Source organism: Schistocerca cancellata, chromosome 3 (genome assembly GCF_023864275.1).
Source record: "Schistocerca cancellata isolate TAMUIC-IGC-003103 chromosome 3, iqSchCanc2.1, whole genome shotgun sequence".
Taxonomy (NCBI): Eukaryota; Metazoa; Arthropoda; class Insecta; order Orthoptera; family Acrididae; genus Schistocerca; species Schistocerca cancellata.
In genome coordinates, this window is record NC_064628.1 from 47,852,877 (window position 1) to 47,872,082 (window position 19,206).

At 42.5% G+C, this 19,206-nt stretch overlaps 1 protein-coding gene across 2 annotated transcripts in view; it reads right to left on the bottom strand.

The window, feature by feature from the left end:
* Window positions 1-15,663: 15,663 nt before the first annotated feature.
* The window catches only part of LOC126176925 (uncharacterized), an 87,398-nt gene continuing 83,855 nt past the window's right edge, over window positions 15,664-19,206 (bottom strand). For both annotated transcript variants that reach the window (XM_049924111.1, XM_049924112.1), the window contains exon 7: window positions 15,664-17,164. In XM_049924111.1, the coding sequence (XP_049780068.1) occupies window positions 15,881-17,164 (1,284 nt within the window). In that variant the 3' untranslated portion in view covers window positions 15,664-15,880. The remainder of the gene's footprint in view (window positions 17,165-19,206) is intronic.

A 19,206-nucleotide genomic window follows, 5' to 3' on the forward strand; every position in this document is an offset into this window, starting at 1 on the left:
AGAGGAGGGGAAACAGTGGTACCACAAGTCTCCTCTCCAACACAGTGGAAGACGTCTTGAAGAGTATAGATTCAACTGTAACATTAACATCCCCTCCAACTGTTCAGACACACGTAAAGAGAGATGATATAGACCTCTAATAGTTGGTTGGTTGGTTTAAAAGTGGGAGAAGGGACCAGACTATGAGGTCATCGGAAAACAGTGCCACAAATTTGAGAATAAAACAGATGAAACATATAACACAAAACGTAAAGAAAGGAAAAGCCACAAGAATGAAGGGAAGGCAACAAACACTAAAAGAAACAAAAGAGGACAAGAAAACAGAGAGACACTACAAACAGAAGAGAGTAGAACATGAAAGCAGATTACAGTGGCTCGCCAGCCACGAGAATAAAAAGGGGAAGCCAGCCACTCAGCAACACATTGAAACCTCCACCCTAAAAGCATTAGGGTGGAAGACACAGAGGGACAAAGGACATGCACTAAAACCTATATAGAAATATAAAACCCACTCTCACGGATAAAACGTAAAACTAAAGCTGCTGTGGAGGCATTGTCGCCCAACACCGAAGGCAGGGTGCTGGAAAGTTAAAAGTCTGCCGCAGAGTGGCTAAAAGTGGGCAGTCCAGCAAGAGGTGGACGACTGTCATTTGGGAGCCACAGCGACACTGAGGTGGGTCCTCGCGACAGAGTAGCCACATATGGTCAATGCGGAGCCAGCAGAGGACAACTGATTCTCTGCGAGAGGCCCACATGAAAGACTTCCACACATTCATAGTCTCCTTGATGACACGCAGTTTGTTATGCGTGCTGTTATGCCATTTCGTCTCCCAAAGCCGGAAAACCCTGCGGTGGAAGACAGAACACAGGTCAGCTTCGGAGATGCCTATCACGAGAAGCGGTTTCCGCGTCGCTTGTTTGGCCAGCCTGTCGGCAAGTTCGTTGCCGGGGATTCTGACGTGTCCTGAGGTCCACACAAACACCACAGAGCGGCAGGACTGTTCCAGGGCATAGATGGACTCCTGAATGGAGGCTACCAGAGGGTGGCGAGGGTATCACAGATCGATAGCTTGCAGGCTGCTCAGTGAGTCAGTACACAGGAGAAATGACACGCCAGGGCATGAGCAGATGTACTCAAGAGCATGAGATATGGCCGCCAGCTCTGCAGTGAAAACACTGCTGCCAACTGGCAAGGAGTGCTCATGAACATAGGTAAAGCCTAACGTGACCATCAGCCATTGAGCCGTTGGTGTAAACCACTTCAGAGGCCCGGAACACGTCAAGAATCGAGAGGAAGTGACAGCAGAGAGCGGCAGGGTTAATGGAGTCCTTAGGGCCATGCAAAAGGTCCAGACGAAGCTGCGTACACCATGGAGGCGTATGTGAACGGGCCGCAAGCAGAAGTGATACAGGGAAGGACTCCAGTTCGGAGATAAGAGACCGCACGCAAACCGCAATCGTTAGCGCCAATCTGGGCTGCTGATGTGGGAGAAGGACTGCCACGGGTAGGAAAAGGGGACGGTTTTTCGGATGCGCAGGGGAACTATGAATGTGTGCTGCGTAACTGGCGACCAGTTGCGCACATCTGATCTGTAGTGGAGGGACACCAACCTCCACCAGTACGCTGGTCACCGGACTAATCCTAAAAGCTCCTGTCGCTAGTCGAGCCCCACAGTTGTGCACAGGATCGAGTAAATGCAATGCTGAAGACGCTGCCGAACCATAAACCACACTCCCATAGTCAATTCGGGATTGGACAAGGGCTCTGTAGAGCTGCAGCAGCGATCTGCACCCCAACTGGTGTTGCTCAGGCAATGGAGGTCACTGAGGTGCTGCCAGCACTTCTGCTTAAGCTGACGAAGATGAGGGAGCCAAGTCAATCGAGTGTCGAAAACCAGTCCTAGGAACTGATATGTCTCCACTACAGGGAGTGGATCATCATTAAGCTAAAGTGTGGGTTCCAGATGAACGGTATGACACTGACAGAAGTGCATGACACACGACTTTGTGGCTGAAAACTGGAAGCCGTGGGCTAGAGCCCATGACTGCGCCTTGTGGATGGCTCCCTGGACGCGCCGCTCAGCAACAACAGTACTGGAGCAGCAGTACGAAATGCAGAAGTTGTCTGCATACAGAGAAGGTGAGATGGAGGGCCCAACAGCTGCTGCTAGACCGTTAATGGCCACTAAAAATAGAGAGACACTCAATACAGAGCCCTGCGGGACTCCATTCTCCTGGATATGGATGGAACTATAGGAGTCACCAACTTGGACACGGAAAGCACGGAGCTACAGGAAGTTTTGGATAAAAATCACCAAGTCGCATCACATTCTTTACGTAAGTCAAAAAAGATGGCAATCAGGTGTTGCCGTCTGGAAAAGGCTGTTCGAATGGCAGACTCCACAAGATTATCAGTGGTAGAGCGACCCTGGCAGAAGCCGTCCTGACATGTAGCCAGCAAGCCACATGACTCCAGGACCCAACCCAACCACCAACATACCATACGTTCCAGCAGCTTACAAAGAACATTGGTGAGGCTGATGGGCCGATAGCTATCCACATCAAGCGGGTTTTTACCAGATTTGAGCACCGGAATGATGGTGATCTCCTGCCAATGCGATGGAAAGACACCATCGCACCAGATCCGGTTGAAGATGACAAGAAGATGTCACTTGTAGTCAGATGAGAGATATTTAATCATTTGGCTGTGGATGCGATCAGGCCCAGGAGCTGTGTCGGGCAATGTGCAACGGCTCTGAGGACCTCCCACTCTGTAAATGGGACGATATAGGATTCACTGCAGCGTGTAGTGAATGAGAGGACGTTCTTTTCCCGCCGTTGTTTGAGTGTGCGAAAGGCTGGGGGTAATTCTCTGACGCAGAGGCTCGAGCAAAGTGCTTGTCAATCGCGTTTGCGTTGGTACATAACTCGCCATTTATGGTAACACCAGGGACAGCTGTTGGGGCCTGGTACCCGAAAACACGTTTGGTCTTTGCCCAGACTTGGGAAGGTGATGTGTGGCACCCAATGGTGGAGACGTATCTCTCCCAACACTCCTTCTTCCATTGTTTGATAAGGTAGGGAGCGTGGGCACGGAGCTGTTTAAAGGCTATGAGGTGCTCCAGAGAAGGGTGTCGCTTATGCTGCTGTAGAGCTCGCCGACGCTCCTTAATTGCTTCAGCGACTTCCGGCGATCACCAAGGGACTGCCTGATGCCTTGGGCACCCTAAAGAGAGAGGTATCTCATTTTCTGCAGCAGAAACAACTGTGCTAGTCAGCTGCTCAACCATCACATCGATTTTACCGTGTGGGGGAGATTGAGCGGTGACAGCAGAGGTGAAAGTTCCCCAGTCCGCCTTGTTTAAAGCCCATCTGGGTAGGCGTCCATGTGCCTGACACTGGGGCAGTGACAGGAAGATGGGGAAGTGGTCACTAGCACACAGGTCATCATGTGCTCTCCAGAGGATAGATGGGAGAAGTCCTGGGCTGCAAACTGATAAATCAATGGCCGAGTAACTACCATAAGTCACACTGAAATGTGTGGCGGCCCCAGTATTTAAGAAGCAGACGTCGAATTGCGACAGTAAAGTTTCATCATCTTTGCCTCAACCAATAAGCACAGTGCAAACCCACAAGGGGTTATGGGCGTTAAAATCTCCCACAAGTAGGAAAGGTTTAGGGAGCTGATCAATCAGTGCAGCTAATACAATCAGGGGTACTGTACCATCTGGAGGAAGATATACATTGCAAACATGTTCACTACAGACTGAGTTTAGGACATAAACACAAACTCCACCTGACACTTGATTATAGTCACTACGGTTCCTGTAACATCCCTTATAGCCGCGGAGGGCAGGGGTCTGCATTGCTGGGAACCTGGTTACCTGGAAGGCAATGCAGATAGCAAATGTAAAGCTTAACAGTTGCCATAGCTCAGCCAGACGGTGGAAAAAAAACTGCCGCAATTCTACTGGAGGAACTGGGAAGGCATGGAACATTCAGTGAGGCAGTCAACGCCTCAGAGTCACCTGCTGCCACCGATTTATTGCCTGAGCAGTTTATATCCATGGTGTCTGAAGGTCCGGCGAGATCTAGGTCGTCTCCACCCCATCCTCAGCTGCAGAGCTTGTAGGTAGCGGTGGTGGGGGTGCCACTGCAATTTCCTTGGTCTTAGGGGTTTCTTTTTAGATTTCTCTTGCTGCTCCTTGGGTTTCCCTGGCTGGGAGGACTTCACTGGCTCAGTCTCCGGGACTGAGGATGAGTGTGAAGCCGTAAGACCAGCTGCTTTTGGGCTCCTCACCTGCTGGCGGGTGTTGTCTTTCCCACCAGAAGAAACCTGGGGAGGGAGTGACCCGAGGGACCCCTTCCTAGCGAGAGAAGCCGAAAAAGACTTACGCTTCTCCAGCTTAGAAGTGGGGACGGATGTCCCCGATGGTTGGAGGGGGTGTTGCTCCCGAAGTAGGTGGTGCAGGAGCAACATGGAGGGAAATGCCCCCCACCGAGGGGGCAGGTGTAGTCTTCCGGCTCTGAGAGGTGACCTGGGATGGCGGAGCTGATGGTGCCAGAACTGTTGTAGCAGCGACATAAGACAATGTCATACGCATAGGATGTAAACGTTCAAATTTTCTCTTAGCCTCAGTGTAGGTCAGTCTGTCCAGGGTCTTGTACTCCATGATTTTCTTTTCTTTCTGGAGAATCCTGCAGTCAGGTGAGCAAGGAGAATGGTGCTCTCCACAGTTGACACTGATGGGAGGTGCCCCACCTCCCATCTGGAGTATGGGGATGTGATGGGCGTCCGCAATCTTGGCATGTGATGCTGGAAGTACAGCGGAAGACATACGGCCGAACTTCCAGCACTTAAAGCACCGCATCAGGGCTGGAATATAGGGCTTTACATCACATTGGTAGACCATCACCTTGACATTCTCGGGCAATGTATCGCCCTCAAAGGCCAAGATGGAACCACTGGTAACAACCTGATTATCTTTCGGACACCGTTGGACACTCCAGACGAAATGTACACCTTGCCGCTCTAACTGGCGCACAGCTCATCGTCGGACTGCAAAGGAAGGTCTCTGAAATATGATACCCTGGACTGTATTTAAGCTCTTATGGGGCATGATGGTTACAGAAACATCCCTCAGCTTGTCACAAGCGAGTAACTCCCGTGACTGGGCAGAGGATGCTGTTTTGATCGAGACTGACCCAGATTTCATTTTGGACAAGCCCTCTGCCTCCCCGAACTTGTTCTCTAAATGCTCAACAAAAAACTGCGGCCTCATCGTCATGAAACATTCCCCATCAGCTCTCGAACATACAAGGTACCGGGGCGAATAAGATCTGGCACGGGAGGGAAACGATTTTGGGTCGTACTTCTGTGCACTGAATTGAGCTTGTGATCACTTAGAGACTGCTCGTGTTGCACCACCAGCAAGAGATGATGGACTACACTTCATGACGTGTCATCCGCCCTGATGCCACCCACTCGGACCAATGGCCCCCCCACGGGGGCCACCCAGCCGCAGCAAAGGCCACCTGGCAGGATGGCCTCTGCCGGGATTCCCAATGCCCCAGGGGGATGGGCATCTACCCCTTGGCATACGTGGGGAGTTAACAGCGCAGGCATCAGCAGAGCGATCCCTGTGTGGTCAGGGGCTACAACCAACAGGGTACATGGCGGCCCCACCACAACGGACTGGCTTCCGTGCTGGATATCAGGTGCAATGAAGTCCATGGTCATCGTCGACGCAGAAACCGACACTGCACAGTGCATGGTGGAAAACACATCCAGGAAGGTGTCCTTGCCCAAGAGATGGAGAATGGGCAGGACTGCAATGCGACGACGAGTAACTGGGCTAAAGATCTCAATGCACGATGGACATGATGCAAAGGCGGCCTTCCCCAGTTGGCTCGCTCTTCGGAAAAATTTTTAAGAATGGAGGTCAAACCCAACAGGGGACCATCACATGAAGGCCGAAACATGTGAAACTCCTTTTAGTTACCTCGTACGTATTCTAACCCACGGACCCGCAGGGGGGGGGGGGGGGGGGGGGGGGGGGGCTCTAATAGTAATGGATAACTATGAAAAGCAGTAAGAATATTTGGAGATATACGCTTTTCCAATAAATTCTTCTCATGATATCACCTATACATCGATCACTTTATTTGGCTGATATCCCAACAATAACTCATCACCGACAATATTTTCCTATTGGCTGTAATGACAATTGTGATATTTGAATATTTTATATTTGACACTTTTCATAAAAATGTAGAATTTAAGACAGGTAATTTTCAGACAAATTAATACTGTGTGCCCTACGAAGACTTTAGTGCAGTCACAGTACACCTCAGAGACTAACAAAATTACCTGCAGAAGGCAAGGACCCACTTTGATTCCTTGTTCTGTGCACAGCTTTTAAGTAAGAAAGAGCCACAGAGTACAAGTTTCAAAAAACAGAGGGGTTTGATGAATCTGTGATGGTTGCTTTTGGCGCTTTAATCGTTTATAGGTTCGTGGTTGATATTTCTAACCACACCACAAAGGTTCAAAATCTCTGTAATCTGAGGCTTGTACATGACTATCACATCCAGCTACTGCATGGGATCGATTTGTGACCAACAAAGCAACCACAATGAGCTTACATTGTTTTGTCAGCAATTGGTAGCACTTATTCTACTTTTTAGTCAATAAAGTAACCACACAGATGTCTCAGTTTTCAGTACACAGATTGTCTCATAATTTTGCTGGTAAGCCTTTGCATTTACAAAATGAAGTCTATCTATTATTTTATAGTGTAATGTAAACATGGTGACATTAATCTACTTATAGTTTCACGGAGAAATGATTTTTTTTTTATTTATTTATTTTCCTTGAGTTTACATAACATTTTATTTATAATCAAATACTTCTGCAAAAGTTATGTTATTATGGTAACTCAATATTTACTTGACACATTTATCAAACTGTTCTAAAATACAGCACTGTGATCAGATTTTATAGGCAATTTTACACACGACTCCCACATTAATATAGAAAGGTCAACCCTTTGTGGCAGTTAACCGAATAGAGTACGGGAGGCCGAAGAAGTAGTTTTCAGTCACTACGTTTACATGAGACACATCTTCCAAAAGACAAAAACTGAATTTTGGAAACCATTTATTGCTGTCATGTTTACATGTTAAGATCTGAAGCGGATTTGCTAGCCCAGTTAAATATGGCACCTGGTAAATAACTTGTTAAAGTTTCTAATTTAGTCAGCACAACTGCTATTGCTCTTCAATTAGACAAGGCATAAACAGCTTCAGGCAGTCCACTAAAAATTTTTGAAAATGAGATGAAACCTGACTGCTCAAGCACGTTTCAAAACCAGCTGAATTTACATGCGAGTGAAAATCAATTGTGGAACTGTAAAAGCGGCAACCAGAAGCAGATTTCCAGAATTGATTTTGAAGTGTTTACATAACCAACCAGAAACGGTATTGGGAAATCAGTTTATGAAATCCAGTTTTGGGAGCCCCATGTGAACGGGATGAGTGTAAGGATTGCATTGAATTTTGTTGATAAGTCTTTACAAAATTAAATCAATTTGTTATAGTGTAATATACACACGTTAAACAATAATAATGCCTACAGTTTCACAGTATCTAGTGCAAATTGCTGTGAAATGATTCTTTTTGTCTTGTGTCAGCAAAAATATGTTGTTGCTGTTGTTATGGTCTTCAGTCCTGAGACTGGTTTGATGCAGCTCTCCCTGCTACTCTATCCTGTGCAAGCCTCTTCATCTCCCAGTACCTGCTGCAGCCTACATCCTTCTTAATCTGCTTAGTGTATTCATCTCTTGGTCTCCCTCTACAATTTTTACCCTCCAGGCTGCCCTCCAGTATTAAATTGGTGATCCCTTGATGTCTCAAAACATGTCCTACCAACCAACCCCTTCTTCTAGTCATGTTGTGCAACAAACTCCTCTTCTCACCAATTCTATTCAATACCTCCTCATTAGTTATATGATCTACCCATCTAATCTTCAGCATTCTTCTGTAGCACCACATTTCGAAAGCTTCTATTCTCTTCTTGTCTAAACTATTTATTATCCATGTTTCACTTCCATACATGGCTCCACTCCATACAAATACTTTCAAAAACGACTTCCTGAGACTTAAATCAATACTCGATGTTAACAAATTTCTCTTCTTCATAAACGCTTTCCTTGCTTGCCATTGCCAGTCTACATTTTATATCTTCTCTACTTCGACCATCATCAGTTATTTTGCTCCCCAAATAGCAAAACTCCTTTACTACTGTAAGTGTCTCATTTCCTAATGTAATTCCCTCAGCATCACCCGACTTAATTCAACTACATTCCATTATCCTCGTTTTCCTTTTGTTGATGTTCATCTTATGCCCTCCTTTCAAGACACTGTCCATTCCATTCAACTGCTCTTCCAAGTCCTTTGCTGTCTCTGACAGAATTACAATGTCATCGGCAAACCTCAAAGTTTTTATTTCTTCTCCATGGATTTTAATACCTACTCCGAACTTTTCTTTCGTTTCCTTTACTGCTTGCTCAATATACAGATAATAGCATCGGGGAGAGGCTACAACCCTGTCTCACTCCCATCCCAACCACTGCTTCCCTATCATGTCCCTCGACTCTTTATAACTGCCATCTGGTTTCTGTACAAATTGTAAATAGCCTTTCACTCCCTGTATTTTACCCCTACCACCCTCAGAATTTGAAAGAGAGTATTCCAGTCAACATTGTCAAAAGCTTTCTCTAAGTCTACAAATGCTAGAAACGTAGGTTTGCCTTTACTTAATCTTTCTTCTAAGATAAGTCGTAGGGTCAGTATTGCCTCACGTGTTCCAACATTTATACGGAATCCAAACTGATCTTCCTCGAGGTCGGCTTCTACCAGTTTTTCCATTCGTCTGTAAAGAATTCGCATTTGTATTTTGCAGCTGTGACTTATTAAACTGATAGTTTGGTAATTTTGGCATCTGTCAACACCTGCTTTCTTTGGGATTGGAATTATTATATTCTTCTTGAAGTCTGAGGGAATTTCGTCTGTCTCATACATCTTGCTCACCAGATGGTAGAGTTTGTCAGGACTGGCTCTCCCAAGGCTGTCAGTAGTTCTAATGGAATGTTATCTACTCCCGGGGCCTTGTTTTGACTCAGGTCCTTCAGTGCTCTGCCAAACTCTTCACGCAGTATCATATGTCCCATTTCATCTTCATCTACATCCTCGTCCATTTCCATAATATTGTCCTCAAGTACATCGCCCTTGTATAGACCCTCTATATACTCCTTCCACCTTTCTGCTTTTCCTTCTTTGCTTAGAACTGGGTTTCCATCTGAGCTCTTGATATTCATGCAAGTGGTTCTCTTTTCTCCAAATGTCTCTCTATTTTCCTGTAGGCAGTATCTATCTTACCCCTCATTAGATAAGCCTCTACATCCTTATATTTGTCCTCTAGCCATCCCGGCTTAGCCATTTTGCACTTCCTGTCGATCTCATTTTTGAGATGTTTGTATTCCTTTTTGCCTGCTTCACTTGCTGCATTTTTGTATTTTCCCCTTTCATCAATTAAATTCAGTATCTCTTCTGTTACCCAAGGATTTCTAATAGCCCTCGTCTTTTTACCTACTTGATCCTCTGCTGCCTTCACTATTTCATTCCTCGAAGCTACCCATTCTTCTTCTACTGTATTTCTTTCCCCCATTCCTGTCAATTCTCCCTGAAACTCTGTACAACCTCTAGTTTAGTCAGTTTATCCAGGTCCCATCTCCTTAAATTTCCACCATTTTGCAGTTTCTTGAGTTTTAATCTACAGTTCATAACCAATAGATTGTGGTCAGAGTCCACATCTGCCCCTGGAAATGTCTTACAATTTAAAATCTGGTTCCTAAATCTCTGTCTTACCATTATATAATCTATCTGAAACCTTTTAGTATCTCCAGGGTTCTTCCATGTATACAACCTTCTTTTGTGATTCTTGAACCAAGTGTTAGCTATGATTAAGTTATGCTCTGTGCAAAATTCTACCAGGCAGCTTCCTCTTTCATTTCTTAGCCCCCAATCCATATTCACCTAATATGTTTCCTTCTCTTCCTTTTCCTACTGTCAAATTCCAGTCACACATGACTATTAAATTTTCATCTCCCTTCATTACTTGAAAAATTTATTTTATCTCATCATACATTTCATCAATTTCTTCATCTGCAGAGCTAGTTGGCATATAAACTTGTACTTCTGTAGTAGGCGTGGGCTTCGTGTCTACCTTGGCCACAATAATGCGTTCACTATGCTGTTTGTAGTAGTTTACCCGCACTCCTATTTTTTTATTCATTATTAAACCTACTCCTGTATTACCTCTATTTGATTTTGTATTTATAATCCTGTATTCACCTGACCAAACGTCTTGTTCCTCCTGCCACTGAACTTCACTAATTCCCACTATATCTTTTAACCTATCCATTTCCCTTTTTAAATTTTCTAACCTACCTGCCTGATTAAGGGATCTGACATTCCACGCTCCGATCCGTAGAACGCCAGTTTTCTTTCTCCTGATAACGATGTCCTCTTGAGTAGTCACCGCCCGGAGATCGGAATGGGGGACTATTTTACCCAAGAAGATGCCATCATCATTTAATCATACAGTAAAGCTGCATGCCCTCGGGAAAAATTACGGTTGTAGTTTCCCCTTGCTTTCAGCCGTTCGCAGTACCACAACAGCAAGGCCGTTTTAGTTAGTGTTACAGGGCCATATCAGTCAATCATCCAGACTGTTGCCCCTGCAACTACTGAAAAGGCTGCTGCCCCTCTTCAGGAACACATCTGTCTGGCCCCCCTCTGTTGTGGTTGCACCTACAGTACGGCTATCTGTATCGTTGAGGCACGCAAGGCTCCCCACCAACAGCAAGCTCCATGGTTCATGGGGGGAAGCAAAAATATGTACGTAATATGTACATAATATTAATTAATAATACGTATTTATTTGCATCTGAAAATATTATGATAAAGTTGCAAGAAAAAAATATGTACATAATATTAATTTCCTGCAACTTTATCATAATATTTTCAGATGCAAATAAATACATCTGCACAAGTTATATTGTGTTATTATAGTACCTCTGCATTTACTTGATATTTTAGCAAACAGTTTAAAAATAATAGCATTGCACTAGTAAACAGTTATAATCTGCATTCTTGCTTCTGCAGGGTGATCAATCATCAAGGCAATGACTTTCACAGCGCACAGCTGGCCGGTGACACCGGCTGCTGTGTCCATGGTGCAGGTGACAAGAGACCCGCAGTAAATATAGGACTGCTTGTTGCGAAAGTTATTTCTAACACACATAACATAAACACTTAAAAAGAAAAGTAAATTACTTGCATATGTTACACAAGGAGATGCTGGAACTACATCCCTTCATTGTTAAGTATGTGGATTTGATTTGTAAGCTTTCTCTTTTAATCCCCCCTCTCCCCGGAGACAAAAACTGCAAGTAGTTAAATCAGGGGGAATGAGGGGGCAACATGTTGCTAGTGATACGGTAACTCTACATCTTGAAATAGGTCATGAGTTTCCTGTAATTAGAAGTTGGCTGTACTCACCATTGCAGAGCCCTACTGAAGGGTCGCAAAAGCATGTTCTCTCAAAGTTAAGTAGTCACTGGGGCCTATTATTCTTCCACTATCATAGCACACCAAATTCCTATTTTCTTCTCAAGCAGGTGTTCCTCATGCATTACATTACGCTTTTCTTAAGTCCAATAAGGGTTATTTGGTGAATTAACATATTTCACTTAGGTGGAACAATGATTCCTCCAAGAAGAAAGTTAAGTGAGGGTCAATTTCTCTGTCATGCACCCAGTTCAAAATCCATTCACAAAACCACATCCTATTTGTAGGGTTACCTGGTTCACATTCTTGCACTGCAGTTATTTTACTGGGTTGAAATTTCAGTAACTTTGTATCCATTTGAACAGAGGCATAGCAACTTCCTGTTTTATGAGAAAGATTCTGAACTCCCATTGTAGGAGACCTTTCCACAGTATGTCCAATGCTATACAGAGTTTTGTGAGTACTATATATGGTAGTCTAAGTTTCCTGTCAAGAACACAAAATTTGTTTACCTATTGATGAGTCGTACTCTAATTATAAATTGAACACCATGAAGATCCTCTCAAAATAATCTCCTTACTGCATGTGCCGATTCTGCATGCATGTATGAATCATACAAGAATACTCTTCGGTAAATAGAATATTTATATTTCCCCACTTCACTTGAAACACTTTCACTCAATACACTGTATTGTCACCTAACAAAGATTTGCAGAAAATCATGCTTGGGCCCTTCTGAGAAAGAACATTGGCTCCAATTGTGAATATGGAAGAGACATTGGTGCAGAGGATGTTGTAGTAGGAACTTCCAGGGACACCAGTGACCACTAAACACAACTGAGTTTTGATGGAGTTCAGTCAAACAGGTTCTGAAATTTCTAATATCCCTGTAGTTACCCCATATCAGCAGTTTTCTGAACAGGGAATGAATCCATGTTATTTTCAACACCAAAACATTTTTACTACCATTCAATACTAGCGTTCCTGTGAATTTGCGTTCTCCTCCAGGAGTGGGTGGATGAAAATTTTCAATTACTTCAGGGACACAGCACCAGTAAATGCATTCATACTTTATAAGGATGTTAGTTTCTTGTTTGGAATACTAAACCTCTGTCACATTTAAAATTTAGAAATATTCTGGATAATGAGCTAATGGAAAATTTCTGCTCGAAATCTAAAATGAGACCAACACCGAGACCACACACAGCAATTAGTAGGTCACAATTTCAAAAAAGAGCTATAGGATTCCAAGGGATGCAATTCAGGAATGTGACTGAGCATATGCCTACACCAGGTACAGTGAGGAGGTGTGTATTTTGCAGCACATGAATCAAACCTAAACGTTGTTAAGTTAGCACGCACTACTTGCGATGTAGCTTTGTGCAGACATTGCTTTGGACCCTTCCACCAACAGAACAAATTTGGTTATGATTTTGTGTGTATATATTTTGCGTGTAATTTTATACGCATATAAAACAACAAATAAATCTTTGGTTTCTTCTGTTTACTGCTATCTTATTGCAAGACCCTCTTTTCACAACATGGTTAAATTATCGACCACAAACTAAATGGATTGTAGCCAATATTTTGATTAGCACAAAAATTTATACTAATTAGTACCACAAGATTGTTCGAATCTTGAGTATTTTTAATGTATCTGGGTATAATGAATAATGTTAACAAATTACATTTCAATGCTATCTTTTACAAAAAAGTTTTGGCCTATAAAGGGTTAAGTAGTGTCTGACCAAACACTGGCAACCATTGAAGGACTTACGACACATGTAGAAAGTTTTGACTTCTGCTGACAGCGAGGATTGTGGATTAAAGAAAAGTGTACACATGGTACACAATCATACAAATTTGCGAACCCACACACATGCAAATACATATCAATTTGCCAATCTTCTTCCAAATTAAAGAAATAGACAATACCGCATGAACTCTCACAAGAAATATGATTGTCTTTCATTTTTTTGTGATATGAAAAATGAGTTTTATTATAATTAAATTTTCAAACTGTAATTTTTACTTATGTTTGTTGTAAACATCGTTCATCAAATATGTAAAGATTGTTACTTCAAGAATAATGTATACAAGCATTGTATAAGTGGTTAATGTTGTGGGGTTAGGTGGAATAATAACTTCATTATGCAAAGATAAAAGATTCTCTCTGTGATTAAAAACAGCAGCTACAGGAAGCATCTTGGTTATCAAAGCTGGCAGGGCATAGAGTGTGCACACAGTGTTTAAAACTGGGAGGATCCTGTTAGGAGTTGTCTTACCAAGAGATTGTGGAAGAAACAGGCTTGGATGCCACAGCATAATGCAGACTCACTGTAAAGTTCACTGAAGGATTGTTAGCACTCGCAGTTGGTATCAACTGGCGTCAATGAATTCAGTGGCAATATTCAAGCAACTTTGAATCGAACACTACCAAGTGTTAACATTGTGTGGAACATGTGAACAACAGTTATCAGTGCTTGGTCATGACTCCCTGCATCTTGCCTTCATCATAGCAAGGCAATGGATAAACTCCCAGTACTACCGTATTAGGACATGGACCACTGAAAATATAATTATGTTAATATATCATAAAAAGTGAATCCTTTGGCATTTCATTTACCTAGAAACATTATACTGTTATTAGAGTCCTGCACCTGATCAGTACACAGTGTTACCTAACACACACACTAACTTTCAATCTGAAGTTTTTACCTGTCTCATTAATACAATTTTCAATGTATAATTTCATTTCATGCCTTTTATGTTACTTACTCAGTCTCGAGTTGCTGAATATTTGCTGTTCAATTGTGATATGTTACTCTATTAACCAGCTTGCGTATAAGTTTAAGTTCTTTTTACACCAATCTTAAAGTTGTGGTGGATGAAGTTAATGTTAAGCGTCTTTGAATAAGAAACTTCCTGGCAGATTAAAACTGTGTGCCCGACCGAGACTGGTACTGGCAGAAGTAAAGCTGTGAGTACCGGGCGTGAGTCGTGCTTCGGTAGCTCAGTTGGTAGAGCACTTGCCCGCGAAAGGCAAAGGTCCCGAGTTTGAGTCTCGGTCGGGCACACAGTTTTAATCTGCCAGGAAGTTTCATATCAGCGCACATTCCGCTGCAGAGTGAAAATCTCATTCTGGTCTTTGAATAAGGTTTACCTAAGTGTGCAAAGAGGTATACATTAATACAAGGTAAGCCATCCTATCTAAATTTCACAATTAGTATTTTTGCATAAACGTAAGAATACATTTGAAATAAAGCAGTTTCGAAGCTTATGAAAATGTGAGCAAACAGAGAAGTTTCAAAGTAGTCTGAGCACTGGTTATCTTAATGCAGGTGATTATTCTTTCTTTATAGTGAAAGAAATTTATGCTGATAATTTATTAGTTCAAAACAGCATGTGCCCTCAAGAAATGGTGACTGTTCTTATCATATATAAATTAAAATATTACAGAGTGAGAGTGTTACAGACCTCCCATTTTAATACACTACTCTGGGTGACAGCTCTAAATGAGTCTTACCCACTGCAATTAGGCAAGACACAAGATGGTCATTTCCAACTAAAACAGGTATGTTCGACAACACAGAGCTACGTTACTTATTGTACGTGAGCAATAAACTGGTAAGTATGTTGCACACACCGCTCTCAGTTACATGTTCTGTCATATTTCAGTGAGAGGGTCCATGTATCTGCAATTTCTACACAATTTCATATATTAACGATAAGAAGCAAAGGTGAAGTAAATTATGAAAAAAATTTATTTAAGATTCAGAAATACAACACTTAGATGAATGTGATAAAACTATCAGCAAAATTACAATGGAGCAAATACACATTTTACTCTTTTAGCGCATGCAAGAAGAGCAATGATTCTTCAATGTTACTGATAAACAATCTCAAAACAACAACGTTAACTAGAGTGCTCTTGATGCATGTAATAAAAGACACAGATATATATATATATATATATATATATATATATATATATATATATATATATATATATATATATATATATATATATATATATATATATATACACACACACTAAAATACTAGTGACGCGTCAATCATTAAATCCATATCACAGACATTTATCACAATTATACATTCATGTTGCATTAGAAAGCCACATTATCACAATAATCTGCATGCTTACTTTGACTTGTTTATGGTGTCATACATTTATTTAGCTGATTTCTTTCTCAACATGGGCACTGAATATCGTTATTTAATGTCAGAGCTAGGTACTACTTTCCCTCCCTTCATTTTTATTCACGTTCTGGTCACTCATTCTGAGTGACATTTCCTTTCTGGCTCTAAGTTTCTGTTGGATTTCATCATTTCCTCCTGTGCCCATTCTAGCAGACCGTGAATCTTTTGATGTTTGCTGGTCATCGGTCTGGGCAAGTTTAAACCGTCTGTTAAATGAACTATCTTCTTGTTTTACATGGTCTGAACCACTTTCGTGCCTGTATTTTCGAAAATTCTGATTAGAATATTCCTTCTTATATCGTTCACCCAAATTATCAGATGAATAACTATCAGCACTGGAATCACGATTCCTGTTATAACTGTGGTTCCTGTAAGCCTGTCGATTACCTCGTGAGGAGTCTCCATAGCTCCCTCTGTCATTCCTCTCATGATTGTTGGAAGGTCTTTCACGCCAATTACCCCTGTTCCTTGGACTGTAATGGTTTGGCTTCTCCTGCCTTTCATAGGAAGGTTCTCGGACAGCTGCGCCCTCTCTCCAATTAAATTTGGTATCCCTTTGAAAACAGTTGCTGGATCCACGCATTCTGTCATAATCTCCATCGCGGTCCTGGAACTGTCTTCTGCTACCACCTCTTCCCTGAATGGATCCTTGGCTTCCAGTGGAATCACAGCTCGAATCGCGATCGTAGGAGCCACGATAGCCGCCTCCTCTTCTAAATTCCTTCTGGCTCGTACGATTTCTTGAACTGCTTCTGAACTCATAATTTGGCCCTCTGCTTTCTTCTTCAGATGGTCTCCTATTCCTAATTGTCCTCCAATCCTTGCTACTATTGTTGGATTCACAGCTAGAGTCACGGCGATATCTTCTGGAGCTACTATTTGATTCACAACTAGAATCTCGACGATTACTACTGTGGTAATATCCTGAACCTCTACCTGTTCCTCTTTCACTTGTACCTCTTCCTCTCCCTCTATAGTCTTGATAATTGCCACGCCCTCTCCCTCTACCTCCTCTATACTCTTGATAATTGCCACGACCTCTCTTTCCACCTCTTTCTCTTCCTCTCGAGTTAGATGCACGTTCTTCTTCTTCCCTCAACACACTCTCTGATTCTTCCAATATCTGCTGACGGTGTGATTCTGGCGGATTATCCAGTAGTTCAGTGCCTTCAAACTTTGAAATCAGTCTCTCATACAGATCTCTTTCTTCAGATGGTACATTCTCTTTACATAGAGCCAGTCGTACCTCATCCAATGCGACTTGAAGGAGATCAAATGGTTTCTTTATAAACACACAGACTGGCTTATATGCCTGGGAAAGAGAGGATTATACATTACTTCAAGATCCAAGACATTGAATGTAATTACACAAATAACGCAACTGTTAAACACCAACAAAAAAAAAGTACATAAGTAATTCATTAATTTTACTCATTAGTATTTGAATATTTTGATGTTATAAGGAAAGGCGACATTTTACATAGACCAAAATATAACTGAATGGAAATATAATTTGTGGTGATCACCAAAAATTTTCAACAGCTGTTTGCATGGATGCTGTACTCTTTCTCAAACTGATGTTTGGTTCAATCTTAACTCATCTTAAAACTATTGTTTCTTTTACCTTCATTGTCCTAGGAAAGCTACTGCTCTGGCACTTAAAACCTCCAGCATTTTAACAATCATGACTCTTCCATGTTTTCTGCTATCAACCAAACCAGTTTTACCTCCTCTTTCCTGTTAAAGTGAAGGTGACGCCTAGAACAATCTCATTTAATAGCAGCCTCAACAAGCAATCATATCGATGTGTGACCCTGCCCCAAACCCCACAGTCACTGTGGGTCAACTGACTGAAGACACCTACCAACTTCAGAACTCTGTTGTAACACAGGCAGCATACTGATTTGTCTGGTAACGCAAAAATATTCCCCCCCCCCCCCCTTCCGGTATTGCAGTTTGAATGTTGAAATTTCACGACAACATAGTTTGAAGTTTCTTCCCCCCCCCCCCTCCACACACACACACACACACACACATGGCATCCACCAAGGGAAATTCACAGGAACATGCTGGGCATGTGCAAGGACAACTGTATGGACCACAGCAATGTCTCCAGGTGATGGGCGTTCTTCTAACAGGGCCGTGTGGACCTTAGTGATTCGCAACACTCTGGGCAGTCGGTAACAGCTGCAACACTGCAGAATGTCAGAGCCATTGAGGTAGCAATGTCGAATAACAGGCATGTCCAACTGCGAACCTTAGCACAGCAGTTCAACATTTCGTAAGGTGCAGTGTATGGTACTGTTCATGACATGTTGAAATTTCATAAAGTTAATGTTCACTGGGTGCCTACGAAGCTGACAGACAAATGGCAAGCAAATGACTTGCTTGTATCACTCAACGTATTATGCCACAGAAGGGTATGACTTTCTGAAATGAATCATACTAGCGATAAATTGTGAGTGCACCACTATCTGCCCTAAACCAAGTAAGCTTCCATGGAGTGAAAACATGCTGGTTCCCCAGTACAATAAAAAAAATCATCAACCTGCTAGGACAGTGCTTGTGGCATTATTCTGGTATATGCATGTTGGGTTATTGGCGGACTTTTCTTAACATGGGACCACTGAGAGTACTGCTGCCTACATTAAAACTTTGGTTAAGTTGCATCGTGTCCTTCATGACAAAACCCACAACATTAATACCAATGGTGTCAAACTTCATCATGACAAGGCTCACCTCCATGTCGCTGTTCCATTTAATAAGAAAACTGCCAAACTTGGGTGGGAATTGCTCTAGCATCCACTGTACAGTCTGGACCTTGAACTGTCAGCCTTTCATCGCTTCTGTCCTATGAAGAAACTTCCGACCCGCCAACGCTTTGCGACAGATGTGGAAGTGAAATCAGCAGTCCACAGATGGTTATACTGCAACCAAATGGGCTTCTACGAACAGAGCATATGGAAACTGGTACGATGATGGGAGAAATCTGTTGAGAATGTTGCAGAAAAGCAGGTAAAACATGTAAGTTCACTTAAAATTATTGTGCATTATTTTCTGATCTTCCCTCATATCCTCGTAACATTCTTTCACATTCTGTTCAATCTACAAGATAGAACTAAAAATAGGCGCAGTTAGAATGATACATCTGTAAACGGAGGCATCCTGGGAGATCAGTGGCATTTAATGATACTAGGTTTGGATTCATAATATATTACTTGTCCTCCAATCAAAAAGCATACATTCTCAAATTAAGGATTTCAATCATTCACACCTTCGACTGTTGTTCAAAGGGTGTCAGAACATTACTACAATTAGTGGCATATGAAGGAGTTGAACGAGACCAAGAAAATC